The 18,871-nt window shown below is 42.9% G+C and overlaps 1 protein-coding gene across 1 annotated transcript in view; it reads right to left on the bottom strand.

Moving 5' to 3' along the window:
• The window catches only part of LOC105828909 (probable G-protein coupled receptor Mth-like 1), a 143,526-nt gene that overhangs the window by 22,234 nt on the left and 102,421 nt on the right, over positions 1–18,871 (bottom strand). Inside the window, exon 5 of the mRNA XM_036282474.1 lies at positions 4,695–4,879. Coding sequence (XP_036138367.1) covers positions 4,695–4,879 — 185 coding nt within the window. The remainder of the gene's footprint in view (positions 1–4,694; positions 4,880–18,871) is intronic.

The raw sequence follows: 18,871 nt of genomic DNA, 5'->3' as shown, positions 1-18,871 counted from the left end.
TTTTTTCTATAGCTTTTAGAGTCGTCGATACTTTCTCATATATATTCATTAGGTACGGGAAAAGCGAGGAGAGTTCCATGAATTTCACATGGTAATTTTGCTTTGGCCGCGACCGGGTTATCGGAGTGAACCCTGAATTCTCGGGCGGCATAGTTATATATCAAACTGATAATAGTAACAATAGTAATATACCAACAGGTATCCCGTTGCTTATTCTAATTTCGTGAAAGTGATTTTATTGCCATAAATCAGTAATATAGCGTAGCGCCCGAACATAGCATAAGACCCCCTTTATAATGTTTTACGCAACACATACCTTCTTGGCCCATCTAATCCCCTTAAATTACCATCCACAGACAGAAATATTACGCAATGAATTAAGGAGTAAATCTTCCACTAAGTGTATACGAAACATGTCTAAATATTTAATTCGGAGATAGATTGATAGCAAGAACCGTACATATGACAAAATTATTTTACGATATGCACAATCATACACCAGTAAGAGATGATACCTAAAATTTAGTTCACCAAATATTGACCCACTATAATCTTTAGCTTCAATCACTAATTGCTAATAGCTCGCATGCTATTCCCCAGGCATTTCCATCATGCAAGAGACTGATTCGAGACATTTTATACGTCTTTTTTTATTAATATTATCGATTATACATAAAGCCGCTGTTATCGTTCGTCTCGAACGACGTGAACTACAAGTTAAGAAACAAGGGGTATAAACGCAGAATGGGGGGGGACAATGCCGGGGCCCATTTAAACGCGCATACACGCATTCCTATTAGTACGAGCCGTATAGTCTGGCTCCGAGGCAGGAGGGAAACGAGGGTTTCGGCCGTTTCGCACGACGGGGTTGGACTAGCTGGCGCCAGGTTTATCTCTTTACCCTATCGCCTCGGCCTATGCCGTTATGGAGTGCCGTTATAGCGTGGGTGAAGGGGGGAAAAGGTACGCGCCCTGCCTGCTTGCGGCGGCGCCCCTCGTCTCCCGCGAAGAGCATTGTGTCAGGGGAAACAACTCGCGATGGCCCCGACGTAGTTTCCCACGAGGTACCATTATCCTGATTTCTAAACGGGCAGCTCTATCCGCGCCAGGTGTGGCTGCTTTTGTACGCGCCCAGGTATCCTTCGTAGGGAAGAGGTGAGATTGCACGGTGAAAGAGGATTGAAGCTCGACAAAGTAAAGTGTCCTCTTCCTCCCTCTCTTTCATCATTTTAAGATAGTTTCATCATTTTGAGGGACGACAATGTTGGAAGACTCTACGAAGAACCGATTGAAATGCGGGATTGTTTGGAAAAGAAGGTAGTAAAAAAAAAAAAGAGTAGATCGCGTTATCAATATTGAACATGAATTACGATTCGTTCGTACAAATACGTTTAATCGCATTTTTTGAAATTTTCGAATTGATGTTTCGGAAACAGGAAAATGTATGATACATATTTGTTTTCCAGATAATAACATTTCGATGTTTTCGGTTAATCGCGCATGGGAATACCGCTTTACGTTTACCGTCTGTTGTTTTACTGTAATTTTGTACGTTGCAATTCGCACAGTTTACAAAATACCATTAGCGCATCGCGCGTATAATCAGAAGGCGCCGATAATTATCACTCTCGTTGGCTCTTTGATACTCTCTACAATAAACAAAAAAAAAATCGGTTCTCCCCCGCACGCACGCGGGGGGGGGGAGAGGGGGTAATCATGGTCGAGGAATGAGCGACGGCAAGGGTTGTTTGTAATTGCAATCTCTGGTCGCGACAGGGGGGAGGATCTGTGGATGTAAAAAGTGAGCGTTAATCAACGGGAGGGAGGGGGAGGGGGGGGGACACAGATCGCAGCCTGGCGTAGTAATTAATACACTGGCGGGCGCGTGGCGTGTTTGCGGCGCGCAGCGCATCTATAAGCGAACTTTAGGACGTGGAACGTTACGCGCCGGGATTGCGGGATGTGGATTACGTGGGGAAACGGGTCGTTAAACGACGGAGCACAACAAACTGTGGCCCGAACGCGCTGAATAGAGATCTCTTCCCCCTTACTCCGCGCGTTACGACGTCGAACCTTATTATCTCCGTTTCGGCCCGCGAGAGATTCGCGGGGAGATCCGCAGGAAGGCCGCCGGTTATTATTGGGGATCCGGAGGGGTATTAAAAATCCCCGCTTCGGGGCGAGGGTATCGATCTTCAACTGTACCCTACGTCATACTTAAATACAATATTTCGGCCGGGCGCGTAATCCGCTTACGGAAGTATCCGCGCTCGCCAATGCGCCAGAAGCCGACGCAGCGGCGCCGTTCTGTTCCTTATTATAATCGATTATTTGTTACGCGCGAATAATTATGTACCCCGCCTGTCCGGGGAGAGAAAACGCACGAGAAGCTTACGCGTCAGGTTTGTACGTAACATTTCGGGGAGCGTGTAATCCTCTTGCGCGAGAGTCGAGTGGCAGTCACTCAACTGTACTAATGATGTATTAATACATATATATTTATACGAGTATCTCTCGTATTCTCGCATAATAGAGGGTGCCGTATATATTCGCGTTACTACTCTTTACACATGTATCTCACATAAAAGCGCAAATGTAACACGCGCGTATTCAAGTGACGTTTTTCGAGCCGCGGATTCCCTCTGTCAGTTTGAACCCCCCGTTTGTTTACTGCAAAAAAAAAAAGAACGGAAACACCAATTTTCCGATACTTTCAATAGCTATTTACTCGTGGAGCATAATCGGGGACGCGAGGACAAAGATTTTTAAAAACAATAAGGTTTCTAACGAGAAAAAAATCGAGTTTTTTTAAGGGTTGAATCAGTATCTTTCATTAAGAGTGCGTAACAATGATTACATTTGCGACATCATTTTATTTTTCAACGTTGGCCGTGTCGGTGCCGGCTGACGGTACTTCATTAGCAATTAATTCGACACGACCGATCGATTAACAAAACCAATTTAATCGGCACTGCGAGAGCGCGGATGACCAGTTCTATTAATTGGCGGAATAATCGGATCACAAGGGATTGTCGGGATAACGGTCTGCTCGCAACGTATTACTTTCAATAATAAGCTCTATTATTGTCTGTCAAATCGATATCTTATTACTATGAAATGACTTTAGTTCCAAATATACTTACGTTTGATACTTATGTTTGATATTTGATTTTTGACAAATTAAAATTTATATAATACTGTAAAGGGAAAAAGGGACGAACAACGGTTTAAATTCTTGCAAAGAGAATGCCTTGCTTCGTCGATTTCCGGCTCTGCATATTTTTCATTAAAGCGTTATCAAACGAATAATTTAATTGGAGCGCATATTGCATCCGAGAAGTTAAACTGAAACGAACGAGATAAAATGAACAGGAATATTAATCGCTATAATAATATAAAAGATAGCTGATCTTAATAAATCGGCTGATAAGCGATCTCGTGTGCCTTCCTGTGTGATTAATATCAACTTTAATTGCAGACGGAAATAAATGGAAATAAATTAATTCACAAAGTTGAGGCACATTCCGCCGTTGATATTAATCGCCAAGCGAATGATCGATTATTCGGCTTGCGCGAGCTGAATCATTTATTGGTAACGAGGACGGTAAAGGCTTCTCCCCGTAGCGCAGAGCCAGCCTGAAGGGAAACGAATGTATCGCAGTTATTAATTACGCGGACGTGGTTGTAAATAATTCCCATTGGGCCGATCGTTTTGAATTGCAAGAATAGCGCATTTCGGTATAATAACGTATTATCGTAGACAGAGGTATCGTCGAAAGGCAGCCTGGATTATGTAACAGTACGATGCCAAGTTTAATTAGAGCAATGATCTAGCTCGGACTATTGTCCGACAAGCAAATCGTCCCCAATTGCATCATTGCGCTAGCCGTGTAACAAACACATCGCTCTATTTAATCGAGACGTGCGCTAGCTCGTCGTATACATATATATCGACCGCCTGTTTCATATCATGTTGCTAACAATGCTAACGACGAGGCTCCAGTCGCGAAACGTGAGCTTATTGACAGGGAAAACTAATATCCTTTGTTAGAAATAAACCCATCCGTTTTGCATTGACCTATAACTAAAAGCTTTCTGTCACAGCATTTTCGCGAAAATACACAGAAAGAACGATTTTGCTAAAGTGTTCCAAAATTTCGTTATAGACCCAGAAAACAATTCTGTTGGACCAACAAAATAACTATGAAATAACTATTGAAAAACTTTTGACATACTAGCGTGAGAATTCTACATAATTATTTTATAATCTAACAGAAAATTATTTTCAGTACTTTTATGTACTTTTAACACCGTTCTTTTCGTGCAAATTTTGCAGTCGGTATTTTCAGAATTAAATAATTAATTTACTCTCTACTTTATTCCGACAGTTTGTCGTGGCATTTTCCAAATCAATGATAAATCTTTTTAAAACTAATACTAAATCTTGAAGTTATTTAGAAAATTCGGGTTCCTAACTTTCTCTCACTTTGGTCCGTTTCGATATACCCTTTCTTTAAGTAGACGGGTTGCCCCCTTAATCATTCCATATTATTCCACGAGATTCAAATCTGACAGGCAAATCTGATAGTTTGACAAGAGCCAGAAGGGCAACGGAAGATGGGGGGTAAGTTCACGCGTCCATAAGATAGTTCACGCAGAAATGACGAGGGGCTCCGGAAGTAAGAACTACTTACCGTAGAACCAACATTGCTTCTCTCCAAAGCGGGGCCTCAGAAACGTATACTCCGGTTGAGGTGGAAGATGGTCGAGAAGGGCTGCCAGACCGGCGACAAGGAAGGGCCCACCCCAAGCGTAGCACGCATAGACCCTGAGCCTGAGGGTCTCCTGACCTTTCTCCAAGCTCACTGGTCGCAAATCCCTGAAAGCAACAAAAAGCGAAGGCTCAGTCAGCGAAGGGCATGGCGATTGTGAGGAGAATGCGCGGCATTGTGAGAAACGCAGGGAAATAAAATATCGAGACGGCCACGAGAATCCGCTCTTTTTCTATTCTGCTTTTCCTCTCGGCTGTAGCGGACGAATGGAGGGCGAAAAAGTCATTCGTGTCCTTTTCTTCTCGCCACATCGAAGTAACAATAACCACGAGAATAATTATTTCTATCGTAAAGAGGTAGCAAATGCGATAGACAATATAATAATATAAGTCTCACAGATTATTGCCGACATCGATCGATCTTCTGGTTATTAAAACGAAACTGTGAGAGAAAATTCGACACGTTTGCTCGTAACGTACTAAATCGTAAAGCTTTGTCATTGTCCAGCTAGTTTAATGTCGCCATAATGACACTCGTGGCAGGGAGATGAACGTTGGGGCTTAACACGTGTGAGGGGTTGTTACTCGTAAATCGCACCCTAATCGCAAATGTCGATCGTCGTGACGAAAAGTTAACAGTAGTGAAAAAGTGAATACAAAAAAAAGATAAATAAAATATTAAATCATTTCCATTAAATTAATAAACAAAGAATACACGAAAAAAAAAACAGCACAGTTATGTGGTGTACTATGCAAATTTAATATCTATAATTAAGCAGATTTTATGGTATAGTAAAGAAGTTAAGCTACAACTTTGCTGTAGCAATCAATTTGTTTTTTTATTAACTTTTTTACTGTAGTAATTCAAATTTTTTATCTGTCTAGAAATCGAAATCATATTGCAATATTTGATACAAAATAATTACATTTATGAATGTAAAGCCAATCACGTTAATAATTAATAATTAAGTAGTTTATAATTCTCTCATAAAATTGTGATTAATAAATTTCCATTAAAAACATATACATATGTATAAAAAAATAAACGTGTATTATATGGTGGATATTGCAAAGATTTAGAAAGTATGTATAGAAAATATAATATTCTGCGGAATATTTTTTCATTCTTCCAGGAAATATATGGTGTTTTTCTGCAGTGAACTCATTTTATAATGCATTCTCTTGTTAGCGTAATTTTTTTAATGTAGGTAATTTTATATAATTCGCGCGATTCATGTAGAGAATAAAAATATACCGACATCAGTGAAAGCTTTCTAACTAAGTGACACGAGTTGGTGCAGACAGACATTTTCATTTAAATATTCTCTTTGTATATCCGCTCTTTGAATCAACCCATTATATAAATTTTTACTGAAGTTAATCTGAACATACATTCATTAAAATATATACAGGAGGGTAGGACCAAGAGAGGGGTGCAATGTAATGAGCGTGCTGTTGGAAAGTAAAATTTAAATAATTGTTAGGGAGTCGCATTTTTACACGTCAGATAATTTCGTAGTTCACAAATAATGAAGTACCTGTGCACCATAATCAACATTATGTGTGTGTTATTTCATATTTATTTACGTTTATTAAATGTGCATTGTTGTTAGTGAGCAACAGTAAATAATAGAATTTGTAATTAATTACATGAGAAAATATCATAGTAATCTCAAATAATGTTGTAGAGAGATATTAACGGAGATACGAATATATATAATTTAAAATTATAGTCCGTTATTATGCGCGCGACATACATTTCTCTTCAGAGAGTACATTTTAGATTAAAGATTCACGTGCATCTCTAAAGGATCTCTCATCCTTTGTCTACATTTTTCTTCGATCAACTCAAACTAATTTTTTTCCCCCCCCAACTAAAAATTAATCTCGTCAGTAGTCTTTCGAGCGCAGGCGATTACTTCAACAAAAGCTTAACTCGAGATGTAATTACGAAACTGTTTATTGAAAGGTAAACGGCGAAAGGAGCATCTATTTAAGTTTCCGTTAAGAAAAATCCACTGAGATGCAGCCGTAAGATGAAAGGAGCGACGATAGTTCTCTCGCGGATGGTTCTCTCCCTTGATTAAGTTGCACAAAGCACCTGTCGAGCAACTATCTCGGAAGTTCGCTTCACTCGGCGAGTTCTCTTCCAGGACGCGCCCCGGCGCGGTGAAGATGTCGCACCGGGACATCCAGCGAGCGAATTCCGCCGAGAACGAGCAGAGGAATGGCGGATGGACGGGCGCGACTGGATATCTTGGGATACTAATTTCGTGGTACCTACGCCTCATTTCCGGCGTCGCTAATTAGGCGTCGCCATCGCTGGCATGCGTTTCTCTCTCCTTCTCTCTCTTCCTCGAGTGTAGGAGAGGAGAGTCGGCGAGACAGAGACAAGATGGTAAACCGTCTAGCTTCGACGTCGGCACGCCGCCGGCGCCACGATAATTCTCTTCACCCTGACCCCTCTTCTTCCTGGTCTGGAGATCTCGAGCCAAAGAGAGAGAGAAAGAGAGAGAGAAAGAGAGACATTCCAACCCCAACACGCGGGACGTTGAATGTCGTCGGGAAAGTCACCGGGTACCGTCACCTGTCGTCGTTTGCGGCACGCGTGGGTGCGTTCGTCGTGCGCACTCGATGCTAAATCGAGCACGGGTTGGTTCTCCTCCTATCGCGAGGAGGAGACGCAATTACGCGAACGACTACGGCACGCGACGACGAGGGGACGATTTGTCCGTGCAACTTTTTCCTTCGTCTTTGACACAAAGATCGTCTCGGGCGCGGAGACGCGAGCTATTTTTGCGATATAATAAATCCGTCCGAGAGAGAGAGAGAGAGAGAGAGAGTGAAGCCTCATTTTCAATGGGAAACTGGTTGGTACTCGCAAAGACGCGGATTGCGTAATTGTGTCTCGTGCTTGACTGGCGAAAGAGAGACTGGCGTATGCATGGAGGTTGCAGCAAAGCCGAGATAACGAAGTCGGTTTATTAAATAGACGTCAGGTGGCCATTGTTAATCTTTTGATCCCCCGTAACAGCTATTGTCGACTCCCAACACGAGGATCTAGTTATGATCTTTTTTCCTTTAGAATGTACATTACTTCCTCCTCGCGTAACATGGAAAAGCGGACGACAACCAAAATATAACAACATTTCCTCTGTATGCGGGTTATTGCACCGTAAACGTCGCGGCCCGCGTATATTTCGAGATTTATTCTATAATGACGCTCGCGCGCGATATCTAAGAAATAGTAACTCCAAGACGCGTATGACTAATAGCGCGGCCGCGTAAATCTCGACTACGCAGTGCCTCGTAAATCTAAACGTCTACAACGTTAGCGAAATTTCCTCTCCTCCCCGCGCGCATAACGCGCTTTGATCTTCCCTCGCTTTTCGCACAGACACACCGATTCGATAGACAAATCGCCGCAGGGACGATATTAAAGCTTGCGCGTGGGATCGAAACATTTATTAATACGTAAACAAGGCGGTTCTCGCCGACGAGTAGATTACTTCGTTAGAATCTCTTCGTCTTGCGCGCGCTCGTGTGTTCGAAGCTCATATTTTACCGCACCCCCCCTCCGCGCGCGCGCGCCCTATCTTTCCGGGATTTTAAACGGCGCGGACGTAATGTCGGCGCGCTGTCTCTCGTTGGCCGTAAAAGGTAAGAGCTCTATATTTATCTCTCCGATATGGTAATTATACGGACGGCAATTAGCGGCAGTGTCGGCCGTTAGACCGCCAAACTCTCGGCGCCGTTCTCTCTCTCTCTCTCTCTTTCTCCCTCTCGTGGAGAATAACGTATAACGGGAAGTGCTCGTTACGCGAAAACAAGATGGACACAATGATATTATTACGTCGACATTCCTCACGTTAGAAAACAGTCCTGCGGTTTTGAATCGCAACGCGGGCGTTTTACGGGAGAAAGTGTTTGTTAAAGCGCGAATTATTAGATAGATTGCGCTCGCGAGGTAGCATTTAATTGTCACGGAAATTCTGTAGAAAATTTCTCCTCCGTTGTTGCGTTAAATTGCGCACGATTCATAACATTCACGTCGTACGGTATTAAAAGCCGTTACAGTTAAATAAATCTGACAGTAGCTCGTTACAACTATTTTTAAATAAATCTGAAAATATTTTACCTTATCCGCATACGAGCGTACACAGCTCGTTTGCGTAATTTGCGTTACGCTGGCGACTTCTTACATCTTCACGCGCGGATCCTGTCACAAGTGGAACAGGATACGCCGGAAACTTCGTCCGGGGCGCATCAAAAATGATTATCGACAACGCCCCCGGGACACAACGTCTCTCCCGAGCGTCCCTAAATTCCTTCGAAAAACGATAGCGGCGGAACGAACTTTGTCATTCGAGACGTATGGAAAGTAAGTTTACACTTTATTGAAAAGTTTCGGGGGCTCTCAAGCGCGCGGAAACTTCTCGTCGAGACGCGAAAATGTTCGACTCGACGGCTCCTTCACCCTTCATTCATCGTTGATCGAGGCATCTATTCTTTGTCTTCCCCTCCTTCACCCTCCTCTCCCGATTGTCCTCGACCTGTTTACGCACTCTTCTAAATCTGCAGATCGATCGCACGATCAATCTCTCCTTCTACGTTTATCTATCTATTTATCACAACCCCCGCGACCGAATGGCGGCACATCTTGTTCCAGTCCAGATGGAGAAATTACACGCTTTAATAGACTATAAATCGCAACGGCTTACGGGAATTACCCAATGAGTAATTCATGCAAATCTATGCGAATTCTCGGTAAACCTATCTGATCTATATCTGGGTCGCATTACAACATATATTACCTTACGATGTAAATTTTATACACTGCGTGCAATTAAATGCAACAATTAATTGAGAGCAACGTCCTTCTGCAGAAATTCTGTGCCAATTAAACGTTATCCTCGTATCGCGATCTCTAATTAATTGGAGATAACGACACGTGACTGCTTGTAATTTCTTAATTACGTAATTTACATTGCCGCATGTACGCCTTTATTTGCGCAATTCAGATTTCCTCGCGAGGAATATCACGCGAACGTTTATCTACTTTTCGCGAGTAATTTCGATTACGGGCGCCTTTGTCGTTGATTAATTGTCGGCTCAGCGTGTCTCAAATGTGTGCGAAACGGTAATGTATTAGGTCGATTAGGACGGGCAAGAGAACGAGGATCTGAGAATGTGACCTTAATTAACGATAACCAACGAACGTGACAATTACGAAACGCTGCCTCTCTCGTGCGCGCGCACCATTGTCGTCTTCATTGAATCGACATCGTTCAATGCGAGAACGCAATTCTCGTGTCGAAGGTGCTACGATCGCTCGTAGCACGAAACACAACGCCCTTCCCGTCCCCATCCCCTGCCTCCCCGCTTGGCTTCCGGATAATCAATAATCGCACGTCTGGAATTAAATGGTGATTATGTCGGCGAGAAGGAAGACGATAGAAAGTTTACCATTGTCCCCCGCGGAATACTCGGATAATGCATCTCCCCCCTCTCTCCCTTCTTTTGCTTCTTAGCTTTCGCTACTTATCCGCGTGGCCGCTCGTGAATGCCGTCCCGTTACCAATAAGCCGCGATAGAAAGCCAAGAAAGGGGAAGAATTCCCGCAAAAAAAGGACTGTGAGCTGGAATTCCCTATATTCTTATATACATATATATATGTGTACGTAAAAATGTGTCTGTGTGTGTGTGTACACATATGTATGTAATGTCTGATGGGTAAATTCCGCGTGGAACGTGCTTCATAAGCGCGAAGATGGATCGCTAAAAAAACGTAAACGACATAATAATAATCACAGTCATTGATTCTCTGATAATAAAGAATCTACGGAAAGGACGTTTCATCGCATTGTATGTTAATATCTTGGGCATTGTTATTCGTTCAATTAATTCGTCATTCATAAGTCGTGAATAACAGCTTATTGTAATGCCATTCTTGTATCCCCCGCATTATTAACTTTACTGCACTTCTCTTAAAATAAACACATGCACCCCACCGTCGTGCGCCGCGAAAGAAAAATAGAAGAGCTTCCCTCGAGCTTCCTCGTGCTACAATGTCTAGACGAGTGGGCGAAATCTCGAAGCTGCGCCGTTACGATCGTACCACTCTGTATCGCAGCATCACGGAATGGCGGTGATTATCGGCGGGTATCACGTGTCGTTACTACTTATCGCGTGCGGCACGAACAGCGAACTTTCTTGCTTCGGCAAGAAGCGGCCTTAGGCGCCCGTTCTCTCGTCTCCCTCGCACTCGCCATGCACGTATCAATCGGCGACAGCCGAGAATACAAGAAGAGGGCGTGCCGAGGCCTATTTCGCGATCGCAACTTTTGACTTCCGTGAGACACGAAGAATCGCGGAATCGCCGCTACAAGCCGCCCCGCGCGAAGGTGGGTGGAGATATCGAGAAACATCAGGGAACACGCTGTTCGGAACGTGACGCGCGTAATCGAGCCTTCGAATCGCCTGTTGCGGCAAACGTTCGAATTGCAGCCTTCGTGCATTTTGAAGGAAATAAACGTGCTGTTAGCGTCGTTGGTGAGGTCTGTTCGCCAATTATCGTCTGTAAGAATTGCTTCCGTAAGGAACTCCCACATCAAGCTACCCGAGTGAACGTTTGGGATGAAAACAATCTCGTTCATGAGATATCAGACAACGGAATATCAACAGACGTTAAATGGCGAACTTGCGGCTTGACAAAGGCGAGTTGTGAAATTTCTGTAACATCTGCACTTAGAGATTAATGTATATGTATATTCGATTATATAATAAAAAGCTTGTAAATATAATACGTACATGCACACACATAAATAAATTATACATTGAGAAATAATTTTATCGATGTGTCGCACAGCAATTCAAGACTAATTTTGTGGGGGGAAAAAATTCATTCAATATATTTACAATAGTTGTGTAGATACTTCAAACTTCTTTGGTCTATATGTGTCTAGACCTATTTCATGACTATCGTTCCGACTATCGTTCCTTTCACTTATAGAGATCACATTTTTTTAGACACGATTTAATACCTGCAGCGTACGCACTCGAGTGGTATGCGTCCTTGGTTATAACTGGTTCGAGGAATGCCATTGCATAATCAGAAGCGTTGCAGAAGACGAGGCAGGAAGTCTGATCTCTCGCTGCCTAGTTTCGATATGTATCACGAACGAAGATAGGGGAAAGATGATACGCACGAGACCTTGGCAGACCTAGCTGCGTAGAGAGAGAAAGAGAAGGATAGTGCGTGGGATATTTTAAAAATAAAAAAGTCTCTCGCATGGAATTCATGAAACTATCGAGTGTGTATCCACTCGATCAAACGACAAATGAAACGACCGACGCGCGTATATATTTTTATCGTCCACGTAAAAACGGCGTGGATTTTAAAATCCCGGGAATGTGTCGTTTACAATAATAGACCGTCCTACCGTGCGTGTGTATCTCGATTTAACTAAAAATATAAAGTTGATTTTTTTAATCTCTTCAAAATGCGTATAAATATGACGAGGGATAATCTTCTTATATATAACAATTACGTGTATAAAACAATTTTCTGTTAATTAATGTGATTTATGCCATTTATTGCTTTTTAAGACTTGGAAAGTATATTTAATAAATCTATCAACAAAATAAAAATTAAATTCTATAGAATGTATTGATATAAAGAGAAAAAGAGTCAAGAGCTATATTTTAACTGTAAAAAAAAAAAAAAGATAAGATAGTAGTTCCTGAAGTACATGTGACAAAGTGCTTAGTATCTTAGTTCCCTGTGAGCTATCATAAAACATATGTTATCTTCTCATCCTTGAAAGTATAGATAGTCATCGGAAGAAAGAGACTACTTGATATGCCGCGATATTATGAAAGGAGGTAGGACTCAATTCCGCACTCGATATGCGGATTTCATACAAGCGAGCAAATCGAGGGGGAAGCCGCAGGGGGTGGGTGGCGCGTTGTCTACGAGGCAACTTGAGAAGTCGTTCCGACGATAGTCACGGGAAGTTGTCAGGTGTTTGTTGACGTGGGGTAACCGAGGAAAACGACGAGCGAGGGGGAGGGGGGGGGGGAGGAGCGAGGAAGAGTATACAGCGGGGGTGGTAAAGTCGCTAATGGAGGAAAAACAGGAGGGACCAGAAGGAAAACAAACACCGGGAGTTACTAGAGCGACAATCTCCCCTTCTGCGACCGCCGGTTGTCCCGTTGCTAGAGTGTTGACGTCCGAAAAACAGGGAATCGAGCGACATCTTTTGTATCGCCACGTGTGACATACGTCCAAGCTACTTCCATATAAGATGGATCGTCAATATTGTAATGCTTCGTCGAAAATATTATTACAGCACGTTAGCGCCAATTACAGTCGCGTCCATTTTTATAACGTACAAATCATCGTATCGATTAAAAACAAGAATTAAAACAAGAATTTGTAAAATTATTTTGACAACGTAAAACTTAAAAATTTTTCACTATATAGAAACCCCCCAAGAAGGGAAATCATATGTTTTAAATTTGAAATGCAGTATTTAAGAATCGAGATTACAATTTATTTTCGTAATATTTCTATTCTTGTGACGTATTTCTTTTTTAAAGCGAACCAACAGAAATGACTATTAATTACGGATACATCACTAATTTTCATTTCGATCCGATTTACATTTAAGAATGGTGAAGTTTATTATCCATCATTATTTTCAGGGATTGCTTGACCGCCATAGATCTTCTACCGATCCTAAGATGTATGATGTCGAAGATCGACTCTTTGCGCTATTGAATACTCTCTTGTCCATTTAGCAAGCGGATAGAGAGGAGAGTAAACTCGGGGCTCTGGGGGGAAAGGAAATGAAAGACATAGTTCATCGTGGTCTCGATTCGAGTGCAGCTGGTTTGCGGGAGGCAGGGAGTCCCGAAACGTCATCCCGGGTTATATGGGACGAGGGTGAGAATTTATGCGGTGTCATTCTCTCGTCTCGGGACGCGCTCTCGCAACATCGATCTTCGAGAACAACGGCTTCCCTTTCTCTTATCAGAGAGATGCAAAATCGTTCGGGGCAGCCGGCATAGCCGACTGTAGCTCTATATGCATGTAACGCTGAAGCGCGGGATCGCGAATTTACGACCGCGCTTTTACGACCTGAGATTCACGACCATCGAGTGCATCGTTCGCTTGTACATCACGTCTTTCTTGCGATAGATAACGTTTAGCTTGAGAGGTTTTGCTAATTTGTAACGTATGAAAAAAGATAATCCAAAAAAATAAACAATTTTTCTCAATTTGCATATTATAATTAGGAATCTGTAGTGATTTTAGGAGTTTTTCTAAAATACTTTATAGAGAATGTAATACATTAATTGTACAAATTTATTCTTTGTTAACTGTTTACGGTTTGTCTACGTTTAATATTTTAGATTCCTACATGTTTTCCATATCTTAAAAATACAATACACTTATCTACTAAATCTATTTAATTTCTCGAAGCTATTTATCACATGTTTTTTAATGAGAGAAAGAGAACCTCATTTAATTTTTATTTATGTAAAAGAGAGTTTCATGAAAGTAATCATATGCTGAATAACTAGTTGTTATATAAAAACCTTGAACACGAAACAGGCCCTAAGTCTTATCGTACCCTCTTCGTTATCTCTGCGTGTCTGGCACGCATGACTAATGACACGCAATACAGACAGTTTCTGTTTAACCCTGAACTTGGCCATGTGTTCAGTAAGGCACATCCCTGTTATTCTCCTCCTAGACTTGTAATTTTCTCCTTATTATTCTTTATTATCCTTTTTGTTGTAATATTTTATTCCTCTAACTTTACCACTACCTTTTTTTATGACGCACACTTTCATGACTCTAGAAGAGTAACAATTTGATAATACCGACTATGTATTTTCCGTGTTTCCCTTTAATCTTGTCTCACGTGTTAGCTGACAGAAGCAGAGTGAAAGTACGGAAGGAAGCGTGAGAAAAGGCAGCGCGAGCTAAGCGAGGAAGGAAAGAAAGGAAGAAAGGAAGAAGAAAAGAAAGGAAGGAAGGACGGAAGGAGGAAGGGAAGAAATGGATAAAAGGATGGACTCTAGGGCAGGGTTGATTGTGGTTCCACGAGTGGTTATCTGCAAATGAAGGGCCGCAAATACGGAACAGTAGAGTGTGCGAAAGCGAGCGGGAGAAGTGGCAGGCGCGTCGGAGTTTATGGCGAACGAAAGAGAGACAATAAGGGGGTTGTAAAGAGTGAGCGAGAGGGAGAGAGAAATTCAAACGATAAACCGAGATGAACGGCACGAAACTGCGGCGGTAGTTTGCTCGCGTATAATTCAATAATAGCCGCAGAATTATTGTCCTGAAACTATTTTTTTCTCGTGAAATTACTTGTCTGCTTTTTATCAAAAAAAACGACACAGTCCTCTTGGAGATAAGAATCCAATGGCGCGAGCAAGTACTCATTGTTTTCCTCTTTTCCTTTCGCCAGCTTTATCCCGTGCAGTGTACCAAGCGCTAATACCGTGCTAATACTCATGCATGTACCACGAGAATATAATGTTCCAAATTTCCAACCATGCGATAGTTTCGCCTTGATTCTCCGCTTCTAGCCAGAGGGATAATTATTTCAGTCTTGTTTAGAATCTGTTACGTGTGTGTGTGGAAACGGATTTCATTAGTGATGTTCATTAAAATACTTAACAAATGGCTATGTAGAGACACCCCTTCCCATCAAATTCCATCTCTTTGAGTATAAATATACAAATATTTTACAGAGAGGTAGAATGAAAAGAAAAATACCAGAGAATTCTGTAATTTTCTAGCAATAAATATGCGCTAAATTAAATTCTCATGTATAACGTCGTATTAAACACTGCGGATCTTTTGTTTTAAGACTTTTCATCGAACGCGGAAAGGAAATACGAGAAAAAAGGAATCGGAGACTGTGTTTTCATCAGAAAAAGTTTTCTGAACTGCGCGGCGGCGAAATCGAGAAATCACGCGGATACCGGTGAACAATGGCCCAATAAATCTGACGTCATTCCTAAAGACTCGTGTAAATCCTAATAAATTTCTGCGATACTGGCGACGCGACGGATCCTTTATCTACCTTTATCTGCCGGCCTGAGAAAGGTTTTTCCATCGGTTTTCCGAAAAACGCGCGCGAACGCCAGGATGCCTGTCAGGTCGCTGGCGTCCAGACTCGTGATCGATTAGCATGACTAGGAGTTATGGATTTATCGTCGGCATTCCAGACCCGACGGCGACGATCTTGTCGAAGGCGATGATCGTCGAAGGAAAATCAACTTCCGGCCAATCGGGTCGGTCGCCCGCCCGCGCGCGCGCGCGCGCGTATGCATGTCGGTTTTGCGGGTTAGCATGATAGTCTAATGGCCATTTACATCGACACTATCCGGTCGGTGTAAATGGCGGGTCAAAGGGTGGGTGTCCGAGTTGAATGGTCCCGTCGGGCGCGCGTACGGGTGCCTCATCAAAGGACCCCTCCTTCGACATCCAGTCGATCGAGCTACGTCGTTCCTGTGGATTTGCGGTCAGCGTCAATGCTAGACCATTTCTCCTGAATTAGTCTGATGGCTGGTAGAGGCGATCTCATGAAGAACGTCTACTGCACGTCTTATATCTCTAGCGCGCATTTATCCGTAAGTCTTCCACGAGTTTATTCTTCATGAATTTGCGACACTTCTTCTTTTACAGCATGAAAAAAAAAAAAACATTCTAATCCTTTTCATATCCTAATTATTCGAAATATTTCAAGTTATCTCAAGAATATCCTTTATCACAACTATAAACGATTATTTTCTATGTAGTAATAATGAACAGCGCGTTTCTCCATTCATTCATCTCGTGACGATCAAACAGCGGGAGTATAAAGGTATTAATTTAGCTGCGCATGATTATACCTCGTCTCTGTAGCGCTGTTGCAATAGTCGCTTTCGCATCAGCCTTGAACTGTACTCGCGGGGATACTCGATGCACAAGGGCGCCGGTTTTATATCGCGGCCGCGTATTAACGAGCACTTGCCCGTTCCGACTTCCGCCCCGTTGTGCTTCCGTACTCCGTACGCCGGTGGTAGTGCATGTGGGCGGCTAAGGAAGATCGGGAAGAGTTACGAGCGCGCGAACGAGAAGGGTGTCGGAGCGGGGTTTATACGATCCGTGTCCGCTGCCGCCGCCGTCGCCGTCGCCGTCGCCGCCGACCCGAGCTTTACGAGCGATAAAACCAAGGACGGAATCGAGCCGGTGACTCCCCGCTGCTTTCCTCGCTTTTTGTCGAGCTGCAGCTGCAAATCATCCACCGCGGAACGGACGAGACAGAGAGGCGGAAGTCGAGCCGGCGACTCGCCGTTTGCGGTTCCGAAAGTGCGCCGCGAGATTGCAGATTGGAGATTCTATTTAAGTGCCTAGCAAGACGACATTTTCATTTGACGGATTCACGGATGTTAATCAAACGTTCTCGACTCGAACGGACAACCGCAGTTTGAATGCGCTATGCTCGATGAAAAGAAGATTTAACAATCTCTCCTCTTTGTTTCTCCTTTCGTTCTCGAGACCACCGAGGTGGACGTCGATGCAATTGGACCTCTGAATGGTTCATTATAATGAAGATTCGCTGGTCCAGATAATATGTACATATGCACATAACATCAAATGATATATTTGTATCGGATTTTATTATTTAATAGAATAAAATGACCTGAAATAAATACGGAAATAGAGAAAGTTTGTCGAAAGTATTTAGTAATAGCCCTTCTTTTCAAAACTGCCGGCGTGTTATTTGGCAAAGTCAAGTGAGAGAGTATGGTAATTTACAAAGTATCAGGTAATTAGTATTAATACAATTCGAAGCGCATACAAATTGCTCCGTAAGAAATACGCAAGAAAAACGCATTAGCTCAAGTGAACTTTCAATAAACGATGCTGCGATGGCATCGTGTATCGATCTTCCTATCCTTTCGTTTTGCATTTCAATCGAGACGCATTCCATACGATCGTACGCGAAAACATTTGAAAGCCGGCGAACCGTCAAGAATCTAAATCGCAAATATTAAACGAAACGATCGGATACGCGAATTACAAATATCGCAAATTACAAATCAATATCCGGTCATGTATAAAATGCTTGGTCCATGTAGTGTAAAGCATTATAACACGTACAATAAAATATTTTTATGGGAATTAAAAAAAACTTATTTTTGAAGCATCGAAGGTACAAGTAGGCCGAATAGGCTACACAATTTAAGTTCCTAATGAATGACAGTTAAAGATATATAAAAGGATTTGGAGATGCAAATGTGCATTTGGTCGAATTTTTTTCGGTACTAAACTATTTGTAATTTCCGCGCTTCATTTATGTAAAAATATCGACGGTTTATTTTTAGATTCGAATAAGAACCAATTCATATTCCGCATGAAATAAAATTCAATACAATGCAGTAAGGTACAATTCAACATCGATATCATGTGCGATATATCGATAGACCGCACAGATCTACCTTCACTGGTTTATAATGAACCACATAAAGGTCCAGGTGCATCGACGTCCACCTCGGTGGTCCCGCAAGTGAAAGGGACAAAGGAGAAAGAACCCCCCCCCCCTCTCCCTTCCTTCGGCTCAATCCGTTTCGCGGTTCGCCTTTACGAACGGTATGCCCGTCATGCGGAAAGAGATTACGAGCGCGTTCCTTCGCCCTCTCGCATTTAACGGATGCGCAACTTTGGCGGTGCAGTTTGCTCACCATTAACGAAACGTCGGACCGGATGAGAAACCGGCGCCGCGTCGCCGTGCCGCGTCGGTACGGAACGGGATGGGACGGAACGGTCGTGTCTGATCGGCCGAGCTTGCCTCGGAGTGGAATAATTGCGCGCACCATTAGGCCCGAATCCGGCTTAGGAAGCGACTTCTCCGAGTATACCGGCTCCGACAGGGGTGGCCCGTCTCCGCGCAGCCGGATTGAAGACGGGAAGGGTACCCGAGGCATCGCGACCGCGGGAATTATTTATCGGAGGAATTATATTCCGCATAAAGCCGTGGGGACGCGCACTGCCGAGCCTCTCGGTTACGCATTCATGACGTTCTCGTTATAATC

This window comes from Monomorium pharaonis, chromosome 2 (assembly GCF_013373865.1).
Source record: "Monomorium pharaonis isolate MP-MQ-018 chromosome 2, ASM1337386v2, whole genome shotgun sequence".
Lineage (NCBI taxonomy): Eukaryota > Metazoa > Arthropoda > Insecta > Hymenoptera > Formicidae > Monomorium > Monomorium pharaonis.
Note: the sequence above shows the minus strand (reverse complement) of the source record. Positions and strands in the feature narration are given on the sequence as shown.